General features: G+C 36.6%; 1 protein-coding gene across 4 annotated transcripts in view; it reads left to right on the top strand.

Annotated features, from left to right (window-relative positions):
* Aco1 (aconitase 1) overlaps positions 1–14,705 on the top strand; it is a 52,950-nt gene that overhangs the window by 17,037 nt on the left and 21,208 nt on the right. For all 4 annotated transcript variants that reach the window (XM_047525632.1, XM_047525634.1, XM_047525636.1 and 1 more), the window contains 7 exons: positions 1,994–2,112; positions 3,187–3,355; positions 4,353–4,490; positions 11,232–11,301; positions 11,411–11,594; positions 12,332–12,471; positions 14,089–14,260. In XM_047525632.1, the coding sequence (XP_047381588.1) occupies positions 2,016–2,112; positions 3,187–3,355; positions 4,353–4,490; positions 11,232–11,301; positions 11,411–11,594; positions 12,332–12,471; positions 14,089–14,260 (970 nt within the window). In that variant the 5' untranslated portion in view covers positions 1,994–2,015. The remainder of the gene's footprint in view (positions 1–1,993; positions 2,113–3,186; positions 3,356–4,352; positions 4,491–11,231; positions 11,302–11,410; positions 11,595–12,331; positions 12,472–14,088; positions 14,261–14,705) is intronic.

The following is a 14,705-nucleotide window of genomic DNA, read 5'->3' as shown; positions in this document are numbered from 1 at the left end:
AGAATCCATTTCTCAACCAATTGCTTCTTCTGAAAACTACTTAGTACAGCTGCATACTGTTTATTAAAATGCTTAGGACCAGAAGAGTTTCAAATTTCAGATTATTTTGGATTTTGGAATATTTGCATGTGCATAATGAGATGTCATGGGAACAAGACCCAAGTCTCAACATGAATTTCATTTATGCCTCATATGTATCTTATACATGTAGCCTAAAGGTAATTTTAGACAATATTTTTAGTGCGCCAGTGTTTTCATGTGAGGTCAGGTGTGGAATTTTCCACTTGTGGCACCCTGGCAGCACTCAGAAAGTTTGCTCTTTCATTCATTTTGGATTTCAGATTTTTGGAATAGGGATACTCAACCTGTACTAGACCTTGAGCAGAAGAGATGTGCAAATACCTATTTCTTTTAAATTTTTAACTAGGCTTTTGCTTTTTGTTGTTGTTATATGTGTACACAGCTAAAAAAACAAAAAGGCAGAAACAGTAGAGGATATACAATAAAAGCTATGTCTTTCTCCCAGTTCTAACTTCTAGGCCCATGTTCCTCTTAAGGGAACCAGTTCGTTATGTCCTTAATGAAGGCAAGCTCCTGTCTATAGAGACAAGGCACATCCTGTAACATTTTATCCTCTCAAACAGTCCTTTCTAAACATGGTGTTTTTTCATTTTATAGTAATATATTGCTCTCTTCCACATGGGTCATTCCATAAATATTTTGAATTTGTAAGTAATATTTACTCATATAAACTTAGGGGAAAGCAGGACAGTGTTAACTATTCTTACCTTAAAATGAGACTCAGGCAGGAGGATTATAAATTTAAGGCCAGCCTCAAAAAATGAATGAGGGTCCTAAGCAACTTATGTGAGACCCTGTCTCAAAAAAAAAAAAAAAAAAAAAAACTGGGAAATAGATTGACTAACAGGTTTTTTGCTCAAGAGGTAAGACCAGAAAAGCAAGTCTTCTAACTCCCACCCCACTTCATTTTGCTTTGAGTTGTGTAATTATTTGAAATTGCTCTTTATCTATATAGTAAGGGTCAGGAATATTGTCTCCCCTTGTTCACTGCTTATAATTTGTAAAATGATAAGCAAGAAGTCCTGGGGTGGATGGTCCTCTGTAAACATATCCGGGGAGTTCAGACCTTTATGCCATCCACAATACTTTAAAGATGGTCTGATGTTTGTGTTTTGCTTTTTGTTGTTGTTGTTATATGTGTACACAGTTAGTCTCCAGCACCAAAGCAAGCAAACAAAATGATTTCCTGATGTCAACATACTGTTGCCACCATATGCCAAAGCAAATCAGGAAGACTTCTAACTATAGTGTTCAGGTTTATTTAAAATGCTGCAAAGGCTGTGTGTGTGCCTGTAGTCCTAGCAAATGCTGGAGGCTAAGGCAGGAGGAACATTCAAGGCCAGCCAGTCTCAGCAACTTGGCATGACCCTGTCTCAGAATGAAAAATGGAAAGGACTGGGGGGATGTAGCTCAGTGATAAAGCACCCCTGGGTTCAATTCTTAGTACCAAAAATAAATTAATTAAGTAAAAATTAAAATGCTGCAAAAATTGTTATAGTAGAAAATACACAAGAACCAGAAAATGACTGCTCTCAAGTCTCCACTTAAGTTCAGATTTATACAATTGCGTGTGTGTCAGCTCAGCAGTCTGTTCCCATATTCATGGTTTTCTGTGAAACACATCCTTCATTTCCCTTTTGCCCAACTCTTAGCAGTGTAAGAACATTGGGAAGTATCCTAGAAATAGGACAAAAGAAGTTTGGGATTCTGAGCTCTCTGGAGAGGTAAATGGTTTCACAGTAAAAAGCCCATTTCATTTGCTAAGAGTAGTATTCTTGTCTTCATTTAATTCCCCCCCCACTCCTCTCTTTTGAAAAACTAAAAAGAGATACAAATCTTTAAGTGATTGTGCTGTAATTGTTAAAAGAGGGTCCAACTTCCAAAGTAATAAGGTGTTCTTTTTCTTTCTCAGGGACACGTGATTATCAGTAATCATGAAGAACCCATTTGCACACCTTGCTGAGCCCTTGGATCCTGCACAACCAGGAAAAAAATTCTTCAATTTGAATAAATTGGAGGATTCAAGATATGGTAGGTACATGGTCTATAATGTAATTTTCTGATAGCAGTTGGGATTCATTTGCATAACAGTTAAGCTATGTGATTCATTCACTTTTAGGAGCATGGTAAGAAGGAATAGCAGAGAATGGGTGAATGTTTTTAAATTAAGCACACAAACTCTCACACACCTTTCTTACATTGGTTGTTTTTAGTAGGTAATGATTATATAAATGTAACTTTATCTAAAAATTTAATAATACATAGTGTTTGTAGATACATAGCCTATCATTTTATGTGAGTAACAACCATATGGGATCATGTTTATAAAATGTAAGAAGTCCTGAGTGAGTTTAGGCCCAGATGGAGTCAATGATGTGTACTCAGATAACAAGCATGTAGACAGCAGAGGATAAGAACACAAGTTATTTTTATTCCAAATCCTGTGCTTTTTCCTCTCATTTACTGTCTTTTCCACATAATAGTAGTAAATAATTTTCATATATCAAGATTTAACTTCTGTTTTGTAAATAAACACAATAGGTTTTCTTATGAATTACCATTGTTTTATCCTAGAAACTGTAGTTACTAGTGGCTGTGCTACATAGTGTTTAGGGTTTTATTTTATATGAAAGATTCTATGGGCTCAATTACAGTAATTGTAAGGAGATTATTTTTTCTCATTTCTTGAGCATTACTTTTCATAAGAAATGTTATTCTGTGCAAGTATATGAATATATGTAACACTTGCTAACATGATACAGTGAAAATCTAGACTGATGGTGAGATGAGATGACTTGAGGGAAAATTTGTGTTGAAATCCAAGGCAAGGCAGCCTTTAATAGGAAAAAATAAATGGTAATATTTGTGTTTTGACTAGCCTGTGAGTATTTTCTACTACTGAATGTCTCTTAAACCCACTTACTATCTTGAACTGTCAGCTAATTGACCCCATTTACCTGTTGGAAGAATGATTTGATGCCTCATCTCAAGTTTGCATAATGATGGTCTTTAAAAGAGCTCTTAGAATATGGTATCTCATGGGGTTTTGGTATTGGTTTTTTGAGTTTTTGTTGTTGTTTTCTAATGCTTCCCCTTCATTCCCAGGACGCCTACCATTTTCAATCAGAGTTCTCCTGGAGGCAGCTGTTCGGAACTGTGATGAATTTTTAGTGAAGAAAAATGACATTGAAAATATCCTAAATTGGAATGTCGTGCAGCATAAGAACATAGAAGTACCATTTAAGCCTGCCCGTGTCATCCTACAGGACTTTACGTGAGCCTAATATCACTTCTTTCTTTGCTGCCTCCTTTGTTGGCCTTTCAAGAAAAATTTTATTATTTTTATTTTTAAACCAACCAAAAAATCTCTATAGTGATTGTATAATTTATCATCTAATATCCAGACACTGTTGAAATCAAAAGGGGTTCTTGTTCCTGGCAGCAAGAATAAACTGGCAATCCCAGATGTGTTGTCACCCCCCAATGACTGTTGTCATTGTCCTTGGTCTTGAGGATCCTAGTCCTGAGTATCCTAGGGAAAGGTAGGAAAGTGCATGGAGCAGAGCTTTTGTGGAACCTTTTGCCCAGGGAGCCAGGTTTCTGACAGCTATACTTGAATACTCTGTTGCTATCTGTGAGGGGAGATAATGTACTTCACAGGCCTGACTGTTAAGCCTTAGCCCACATCCTGCTGTTCCTAGGAATCCTTACTTCCCATCACAGTCCCTTTTCTGAGACAGTCTTTCCATTTTTAAATGATACCATTTTTTTCCAGACAGCCCAATTTCATTTTTCTAGAGGAAAATCACTGAATTTTATACTTTCAAGATGTTAAGATTTAACATAAATCTGATTCATAGCCTACTTTTCTAAATTACATCTATTCTTTTAAATTTGGCAGAAGTTGAAGGTGTGATCTGTCTTCTTCAGATCTTTGTCCACCCACCATAGGAATGGGAAGTGGTCGCAGCAGTAAAAGTTCTGAGTGTGTATGTGCTGGCTTTCCCAGTTTCTTTGTTTAGATGATAATTGTCATTAAATTTAATATAGTGGTAAAATTGGATGAAGAGGCTCCTCAGTTATAGCACTTGTTTGCTGTGTGACTTCTATTGGACAAAATATGCTTAGAAACTTTCACTTTCCTAAGTCATCTGTTGTTATCAACTCTGACAAGGTGGTCCCTCATCAGTATATTCAATGGTGGCAAAAACTGCAAAATCTGATTATACCTGATTAAGGCTATTTTCTGCTTAATTCTTTCTCTCTCTTAGGGGAGTGCCAGCTGTGGTTGACTTTGCTGCAATGCGTGATGCCGTGAAAAAGTTGGGAGGCAATCCAGAGAAAATAAACCCAGTCTGTCCTGCTGATCTTGTAATTGACCATTCTATCCAGGTTGACTTCAACAGAAGGTGAGGAGGGATTATGTTGAATACCTGGGTTTTTTGCTTTGTGTAAAATCTTGGAATACAAGTCTTTTTTTTTTTTTTTTTAAATATGTGTATGTATACTTAAAAGAAGAAAACATTTAAAAGGCATTGCCAGGAAAATTCAAATTTAATGCAGATTTTTTCCATTGAATATTTTTTAGGACGAATGAAGTTTTAAAGTCTTACACGTGTGTTTGCTTCTTGGGTGGGAACAACCTTGAAAACACACACATTAAGTTCTGTCATCAGAGCTTGTCAATGCTGTCAGTGGTTGATTTTTAAGCGTTTGTATTTATTCCTTTTTGATCCCAAGTAACTTTCATACCTAATTGTCTGTGCCTCTCCATGTGGTTTTCATAGTGTCGATTCTTTTTTTCCCCACTTGTTTCTTCTGCTGTTTGGGATATCCTCTCCTATCCTGCCCAAACCCTACCTATCTTTCTTGGCCAGCTTAAATCCTTTTCTGTTAGGAGTCTCTCGCTCTCCAGCCTATGTCAAGCCGTGGTTCTTGGAGAGAAGTTGTTGCTTGAGTTGCCTTGACAAGTGAACTTTTGGCTCTCCAAATATGAAAGCTGAGAGTGTAATAGGCACCTAACATACTAAACCAGGTGACCTTGAAATTATCCTTGGATTAGACGAGAATCTTGATGGCTAAGTTAAGGTGGTTATAATACCTTTAGAAAGGAAAAATAAATGTCTAAAGATGTTGGGATTCTTTTTATCTGTTTTCTCATCATTGGAATCCAAAAGTATTGGCATTAAAATGTCCTAGTAAATAAAAACATTTACTAGGGAATGAAATTGACCAAATTACACTGTTATATTGTACACATGTGTAACAACAAATCCCACTGTTATGTGTAATATAATGTACCAATAAAAAGGGAAAAAATTAAAATTAAATAAAAAGAACACCTTTTTCAAAGAAGAAAATTTAATGTATAGCAACTTAGGCCTGGCCTCTTACTAGACTTTAAAGGTAAATAAATGCTATTTAAGCAAAGTACATGTAGTGTTATTAATCCTAGCCCTCTGAAGAAATAACTAAGTCTGTGAGATTAACAATCAAATAGTAATGGTCAATTTTCCTGATTCAGTTTATTTTAATGAATTTATATCCCTCAATCTTATTCTCCCAAAGACTTTTCTTTAAATGGGAGGTGTTCAGAGTGAATCTTTGGGTTAAAATAATATCAGGGCATTAAACATTATGCATTCCTAGCTTCCTTTAGTATACACATCAAAAAAAATACATTAAAAAATGTCAAAAATGTGCTACAATAGCTGGGTGCAGTGGCTCACACCTGTAATCGCAGCAGCTCGGGAGGCTGAGGCAGGAGGATTGCAAGTTCAAAATCAGCCTCAGCAACTTAGCAAGACCCTGTCTCAAAATTTAAAATTTTTTTTTTTTTTACAAAAGAACTGGGAACATGGATCAGTGGTTAAGCACGCCTGGGTTCAATCCCTAATACCACAAAAAAAAAGTGCCACAGCAGAATCCAAGTGAAGCCTTTAGTGATTTGATAGAATCCATGCCATTGATCTTGAGGAAAAATCAGTCACCTTTGCCCTTTGAATCAAAATGTTATAGATAGGAATGAGATGAGAAGAAACTCTCCTGTTTGTCCTTTGTTCTAAAAGGCAGAGTTTGTACCACCAAACCATGAAGATCTCAATGTAAAGATGTAAAGATCAACTATTGCTGTGAAACAAAGTTGCCCCAGAATCTCAGTGGCAATCAGTGATAAGAATTTATTCCTAATACATCCACAAGTGGGTTAGAAAGTAAGCTGACTGGGTTGAGGTCAGCTGGGCAACTTTGCTTTCCCACTGCAGTGACTGGTTTCTCTGGTTCCCACTGACTGGTTCCCACTGCTTACTCTGAACTACCACCTGCAGGGCAGCTGGGGCAGCTCTGCTCCTTTGTTTCTTTTGGGGTCCGGGCTAAAGGAGAAAACAGTTACCTGGTGATCTCAGGCTCAGAAGGGCAGTCAGAAAAGCACAATACCTCTTAAGGACCAGTGAAGGATCATATCTGTTCCTGATGGCACTTATCAGAGGAAGTTACACAAGCAAGCCAAGAATTGGGGTGTGGAAATACGGTCCATTTTTTTGAAGGGATATCTGCAGGATTACAGAACAAGAATTTGGATATCAGGTGCTGTTAGGAGGCTGTGTATCTTAACTTAGAAATATGACTACATAAGGTTGTTCAATAGGGAAAGAAAGAACTTCCAGATACAATGCTGAGGAAATCAGGAATTTAGTGGAAGGAGCAGTTCATATAAATGAAAACATTAATGTTTAAAAAATAAGAAAATGTCATGGTACATGTGCTAAATGTCTTGAGAAAGACCTTTCTAAATTTAGAATCAATGAATAAAACAAGGGGAAAAAAACTGTAGATTTAATGACTTCAAAGTTAAAAGGAAGTAACTTGAAAAATATTCACAACAAATATAACAAAGGGTTAATATCCTTAATTTATTGAGAGTACATGTAATCCATTTAGAAAAATAGTAAGACTCAGCAGCTAAATAGGCAAAGGGAAGTGTATATTCACACTAAAAGGAATTCCATGTGGTAAACAGTATTAGAGCCTTTTCAGTCTTATAGATAATAAAGTATATTTGAGATACCATTTTCTCTTTATCACTATAGGCAAGATTAGAAAATAAATATTAATTATAAAATGTGTCACGAAGGAGACACTTTTTTATGCTAATAGCACTGTAAATTAGAAATGATGAAAGCAGTATATAGTAAGACAAAGGAAATTTCCATATCCTTTGTCCTGGAATTTTTGCTTTCAAGCTTATCTTTAATAGGTGACTGAAATTGAGAAAAAGCTTAATGGCCAATAAAGTTCATTAATTTTTTTTTTTTTAAATGAAAACCTACAAACAATCTAAATGTTCAACAAAGTGAATGATTTATTAAGTTATGGTACATGCCTGAAGTGAATTATTAGGTAACCTCTCAGTTGTATTTATAAGGTACTTTATCTCTTGGAACATGTTCCTGTTGTAGTTCAGTGTGCCAGGTGCTAAATTTCATGTATAGTGTTATTTCAGCTATATTGAAAGTTATATAGGAATTAAAAGATTGGAAAGAGGTGCAGTTTTCTCTGGGATTATAACTGATTTTTATAGTAAGAAGCAATTACTTTGATAATTTTAAAAAGTTTTTTAAGAATATGAAGTAAGACAGGCATGGTGGCACAGGCCTATAATCTCAGTGACTTGGGAGGCTAAGGCAGGAGGATCACAAGTTCAAGGCTAGCCTCAGTAACTTCGTGAGACCCTAAGCAACTTAGTGAGACCCTGTCTAAAAATAAAAAATAAATAGGGCTGGGGATGTAGCTCAGGTATAAAATAACCATTCCCCAGTAAATATTGCAAATATCCAAACCATATAAATTCAGAATAAAGAAAAATGTGCTCTGTCCCTGAATCAACAGTTCTTGGATAAGAGATTGAATACTTGTCAACCTTCTCTTTACTTTCAACTCTGAAACCATCCTTAGGTAACACATCCATCTGTCTGTCTCCCTTTCTCTGTCTTTTCTTCCCCTTTAGATTATATGAGCTCAATTCAGTGTTTTGGTTTCAAAAGGAAGAGTTAAAAATATAGGTATAAAATTGTATTCTATTTGAGAATAAGGTCGTTTCCTGAAGTCCCACTCACAAGTAGACTCATAAAAATAGCCATCTTCCTCTTTCTTGGAGACTCATTGATGTTCCTAGGCTTACCTTCATTTCACTGGTCTGGAAGGTGAAATAGTACCAGTGGAAACAGAATTTGTAATTGATTTCTTGTCTGAAGTCTGCTAACTCAAAATTTAAAGTGTTCATGGTTATTACTGCATCTGTGTCATTACCAATTACCTTCTGATTTTTTTCCTCTTCAAATTTTGAGTTCTGTCAACTCTGGTTTCAATTTTTTATGGACTTTTTCATTTATATTGTACTATTAAAAACCTTATAAAAGCAGCAAAATCCAGGGGTTAACTTTGATTCAGATATCCAAATCTAGTGAAAATATATACTTAGAACATTTTTCATTAGAAATGTTTTCATTGGTGGTGTGGTGTTTTCTTGAGTTTTGGTTTTGCAACTTGACATCCTGGTCTCTTTCCTCATTTTCTCATTTTTTAAAGGAATTAAATGTGATATGTCTTAATTCTTTTGGAACTGTGTACTGTGAGCTTATTTCCATCTTTGTTCCAGAAATGAGCTAGTAAAACTGGATAAAGGGGTATGGTAGGGTGAGACATTTTTTAGTTAATTATTTCTGAAAATAATTTCTGGTCTAGTTTGGATAATATTATTTGGCCTCACATCATCTTTGGGAATTAAGGATCTAACTAACACATTATTATACTGTTTTACACAGTTACCTTGGAAATACCCTTTTTAAAAATTCCAGCAAGAATTTTGCAATTTCTGATCAGATTTTATGAGTATGAAAACTGTAAATATTCCTTGGGAACTGCTAAAGCACCATTCAGTGTAATTCTCAGGAACTATGAACTGTGTACAAATGTGAATTCAAATTTTGTAACTAAGAAATTTTCCCTTTAGTCTATGAGGTCATTCACAGTCAGAGACCTTATTAAAAGATAACTAGATTGGGCTAATTTAGGAAAGTTCTAAGTAGTTAAAAAAAATCTGAACCCCATGTGTGTTTATTCATTCTAGTAACTGGAAGTAGGCTAATTGAGCCAGGTTTAGCATAATAGTTGTTTTGTTTTCATGAGTAAACAGGCTTAGTACCTAGAATTACCATATCATTGAACAGCCTAAGTGTTTCTGGCTTCTGCTCATCCTGTGAGTAGTTTGCTTCTATCATACAGATGTACCCAATATTTTCTGAGGTAGCTGTCTCCCTTCCAACCCTGGTTCTGCTATGGGAAGCTCTGATATTTTCTTGGTGGTGCAGGGAAGAGGAATAAAGATAGTGACTAGAAGCCAGAAGTGCTCAAAGTACAGAGGGAGAAGAGATGGGGCACCAGGGGCAGGACCACACATTTTCTCACCTGTTCTAGTTGAAATAATGGATAGAGATGCCTTCTCGGATTTTTTTTTTTTTTAATTAAATCAGCTAACTTAATGGACATAACATGAACCATTATTTATTCAGGAAACAGGTTAGTTTAAGAAGAGAGGATAAGTGAATTTTTAACACAGTGGTCACCAGAGAGAAGGAGTATATCATCCTGGTAGAGGAGTCATATAGTTGTCCAAAGGAGTGTCACTTGATCTGGATCCCAAAGCATGAAATATCAGTAAACATTAACAGTTATGTTAACTTATGAAGTCTGACTTCAGTCTTAATGATTACTGTTTCCTTAATCTGTGATTATCAAATTATGAGTGCCTTCTCTGTGCTAAAACTGGAGTTGTGGGATGACTTATTCTGACTCAAAAGAATGCAACTTGATAATAAAATTTCCTGGAAAATAACATTGATGCTCTGCTTTACTGGTGGTGTTCCTGATGTACTGAATGACTTTGAGTAAACCTCAGTAAGTAATCTGACATGTTCTTGGGTAGCACCGTTTTCCTGATAAACTAGTATCTGAGAGAGAGGAGATCGTGATTCTTAAAGTGACTGAGGGCACCTGGCACCATCTCCCAAAATACACAGGGGAGCAGCCATGACTGCTCAGCCCAGAGAGGTGGTCATGGACAGGAAGCAGGTGTAGACACAAGGGTTCCCTAAGTGTCTACTCTGCTGTTGTCACAGAAATGTCTTTAGTTTGTTACTGAGAGTCAAACTTTATGTTTAGTTTTAAATTGAATTAATTTAGATTTTTCTGTCCACCATGCTTAAGTACATTGTAGAATTACTTGAACCAAATAATTGCTGTTTACTGTGTCAGTCAGCTTTTTTTCCTGCTGTAATCAAAAGACCTGACAGGAACAATTTTAGAGGAGGAAAAAGTTCATTTAGGGGTTCACAGTTTCCGAGGTTTCAGTTCATAGACAGTGGGCTCCATTCCTTGGGGTTTGAAGTGAGGCAGAACATCATGACAGAAGAGTGTGGTGGAGGGAAGTGGCTGAAGATATAACAACAGGAAGCAGGGAGAGAGATATCTGCTCAACAAAGACAAAATATATATCCCAAAGGCACACCCCCAGGGATCCACCTCCTCCAGCCACACCCTACCTGCTTATAGGTATCTCTCAGTTAATCCCTGCCAGGGGATTAATTTGCTGTTTGGGTTAAGGCTCTTGTAACCCAGTCATTTTACCTCTAAACCTTCTTGCATTGTCTCACATGAACATTTTTGGGGCACCTAATACCTAAACCATAATAGCTTACTTTTGCTGTTTACCTCTCCTTTTCCAGATGGTAAAGAGTGAAATTTATATCTGGGCTTGGTGGTGCGTGCCTGTAATCCCAGTGACGTAGGATGCTGAGGCAGGAGGATAACAGTTGAAGGCCAGCCCCAGCAATTTAGCAAGGCCCTAAGCAACTTAGTGAGACCCTGTCTCAAAATGAAAAACAGAAAGGACTGGGTGGGGATGTGGTTCAGTAGCTAAGCACCCCTGGGTTCAATCCCTGGTACCAAAAATAAATAAATAAAGGAGTGAAATTTATAATGCTACCCAGCAAGGCTGCAAATGCAATTGCCATTTTGTTAATTCATCACCAATAAATTTGAACTGTAATATTTTAAGCCTTGAAGTTTATACATTTAGTTTTTCTTTTTAACAGGGCTGACAGTTTACAGAAGAATCAGGACCTAGAATTTGAAAGAAATAGAGAACGATTTGAATTTTTAAAGGTATGGGCAGAGTTTGGTTTTCTATTTGTGGGGTACAAGAGAGAGGTGTTCAGACTGGGTAGAGTGGAATTATGTTGGTATTCATGATATTCTTTCTGTTCAATCCCAGTGGGGTTCTCAGGCTTTTCGCAACATGAGGATTATTCCCCCTGGTTCAGGAATCATCCACCAGGTGAATTTGGAGTACTTAGCAAGAGTGGTGTTTGATCAGGATGGATATTATTACCCAGACAGTCTCGTGGGCACAGATTCACATACTACCATGATTGACGGTTTGGGTGTTCTTGGTTGGGGTAAGTGTTCTTCCACGTTCCTTTTCCATTTGTGCTGTTCTGTGACGTGTACCTTAATTCACTTTGCTGCAATTAAATCTCAGTAGCATATATTTGCGTTATTACAAATATAGGAGAATTATTTTTGTTTGTTTACTGTTGTATTTCTAGTGCCCAGGAAATTGCCTTGCATCTGATAGGAACTCAAACTATGTTTGGAAAAATAAACTGGAATAAGAGGTTAGGGACACTTTGCATGAGTAAAAATTAACTAGATGTTTGTTAAAAATGGAGATTTCTGCCAGGCACAGTGACATAAACCTGTAATCCCAACATCTTGGCAGACTGAAGTAGGAGGATCACAAGTTTGAAACTAGCCTCAATAACTTAGTGAGACCTTGTCTCAAAATTTAAAAAAAAAAAAGGGCTGAAGATGTAGCTCAGTGGTTGAGAGCTTGCCTTTGCATCAAAGCTCTGAGTTCAATTTCCAGTAACTCCCTCTCACACAAAAAAAACAGACTCCTAAACCCTACCCACATTGGGTGTGGCTTTGGGGGATGTTGATAACAGCAACTAGTGATGGATATACTTTTAAGGAATACTTGTTAAAGATTGTACAGTGGAAAATAGAGAAAATAGCTGCCTCTTATAGAACTACAACTGTACCAGTTAAACTTTGTAATTGAGTTTATTGAATTGATAGCTGAGGGATACAATGAAAAACAATGGAAACGTTCTAGCCATACTGTTCATTGCAGGTGTGGGTGGTATTGAAGCAGAAGCTGTCATGCTGGGTCAGCCAATCAGCATGGTGCTTCCCCAGGTGATTGGCTACAGATTGATGGGAAAGCCCCAAGCTCTGGTAACATCTACTGACATTGTGCTCACCATTACCAAGGTAACTCATTAACAAAGAAAAGATACACAGTGGAGTCTCTTTGGAAATACAAGGAAACAATGTTGATAGTCTTAAAAGGAGATGAGATAATGAGAATATTCTGGTTTAGATGATTATGTACATTTCACTCTTCTTTAGCTGCCTGAATCTTTTTCTTAATTTAAAAAATTGTGACGTACTTTAAATATGCAGCAATTAAGATGATATTTGTACGCCCACCTTTTAGATTTAACAGATGACAATATTTTGCCATATTTGCATCATGATTGTTTTTAAAGAAGTAAGTATATAGTGTTTATGACTAACCCCCCTCTTCTTATTCTTAGAAAGAATCACTATCCTGCAGTTGTGAGAATCATTTCCATGCATATATTAATACTTTGGCTACATTTTTTCCCCATCGTTTTTCTTTATATGTAAATAGCAAATTAGTTCCTTGCAGTGTTTGAGTTTTTAAATTCACTTATCTGTTTTATAAGTTACATCATTATAACAGATGGTTTTCCACATTGGAAAATATTAGGGTGTTTTTTCTTAAACTTCTATAAGAAACCCTATGTTTTTGGTTTGTGTGATTTGCTTGTTGTGCAAAAAGAAGGCAGTTTCATCTTAGAAAATTGCTTTTTTATTATCACAAACTTTTTTGTTTGTATAGTTTGGAGACTTGGGGTCTTGTATAGGCACCACAGTGTAAAAGGCCAGAAAAAATAGAAAATGGAAAAAAAGTTTCTTTGATTTAATTTTGTGGAATTTGGAATTTGGAATTGGATTTATTTGAACACCATACATAGCTTCTCACTTATCACAAATATCTATACACTGTTTTTCAAACATGGAATAATATAGGACTTGCCCACACAAAATTTGTCAGAAACCACATAACCAAAAAGAGCTTTTCCATGTGATTGTGTTCTGTGAAACTGACTTTGTGCAAAGTTCCAGCAGTCCCAGAGCCTTGCCCCTGGCTGAGAGCCTGTATGGAAAGGTGGGGTCAGGCTATATTTTTGTTGTTGATGTTACATTCAACTTGTTACATACATTATACTTTTGAAAATAAGCCATTTACTTATTCAGCTAGTATGATTGCATAATGATTTAGATTGGAAAAATTTAATTTTTTAACGCTTGGCACTTCTAGTGATCTAAAGAGTGCTTCTCATTTTGAAAAAAATGTTCCTAAATGTTATCTGTATTTTTGGTCATAACTATTTTGATATAATCTTAGATTTACTGAGAATTGGTGGAGAGATAATATTGAGAATCCCTGTTACCTCTCTCCCAGCTTCTCCTATTATTAACATCTTAAATAACCGTGGCACATTTTTCAAAGCTAAGAAGTTAACATTGGTATGGCACTTTTGACCACAGACTTCTCCAGGTTTTTCATTAGTGTCCCTTTGCTGTTTTAGGATCCAGTCCAGGATGTCATATTGCATTTAGGTGACATTGCTTTTTAAGTTTTGTGTTTTAAAATAATCTAAAATGGGCTAATTTGTTACTTGTGTTTACAAGTATTAAGGGAACTTAAAGAATTATAAGAATTACAAGGTGGCAGTTCTTCACTTTAAACATAGGCTATCGAGTCATTTCAACATTTCTGTTGTTTCTGCTGCTTAGCACCTCCGCCAGGTTGGAGTTGTGGGCAAATTTGTCGAGTTCTTTGGGCCAGGAGTAGTCCAGTTGTCCATTGCTGATCGAGCTACAATCGCGAACATGTGTCCAGAGTATGGAGCAACAGCTGCCTTTTTCCCAGTTGATGAAGTTAGTATCAAGTACCTGGTACAGACAGGTAAGTGAAGGACTATGAAAGCAGAGAACTCCTTGTTAAAGTTTCATGGAACGCTGAGAATCTGAGCCCTACCTACTTCCTCTGCCCCTCACAATGCTCTTGGCTTAGCGTTACATGGCTTTTTTTCACTCTGAAGTCAAAATGGGTGTTGGGATTTAAGGAGGCACAAAACAGAGGTGGTACTGCCCATAGGAAGAGCTCTGGTGCTCCAGAAACCTGGATATTTGTACAGGGTTTTTGGCAACTAGTTTCTGACATAAACAAGTTATGTTAATGTAGCTCTTGTAGACCAGGCACTTGGCATGCGTTTGCTGTCTTCCTCTTCACATATCCATAGAGGAGATGGACTAGTTAGTTAAATAGGAGAGAAAACTGATGGTCAGAGAAATATTATTCTCTAAGGCTAATAAATAACAGTTGGAATCCCAGCCTGCAGCTCTCTGGG

Source organism: Sciurus carolinensis, chromosome 14 (assembly GCF_902686445.1).
Source record: "Sciurus carolinensis chromosome 14, mSciCar1.2, whole genome shotgun sequence".
Taxonomy (NCBI): Eukaryota; Metazoa; Chordata; class Mammalia; order Rodentia; family Sciuridae; genus Sciurus; species Sciurus carolinensis.
Note: the sequence above shows the minus strand (reverse complement) of the source record. Positions and strands in the feature narration are given on the sequence as shown.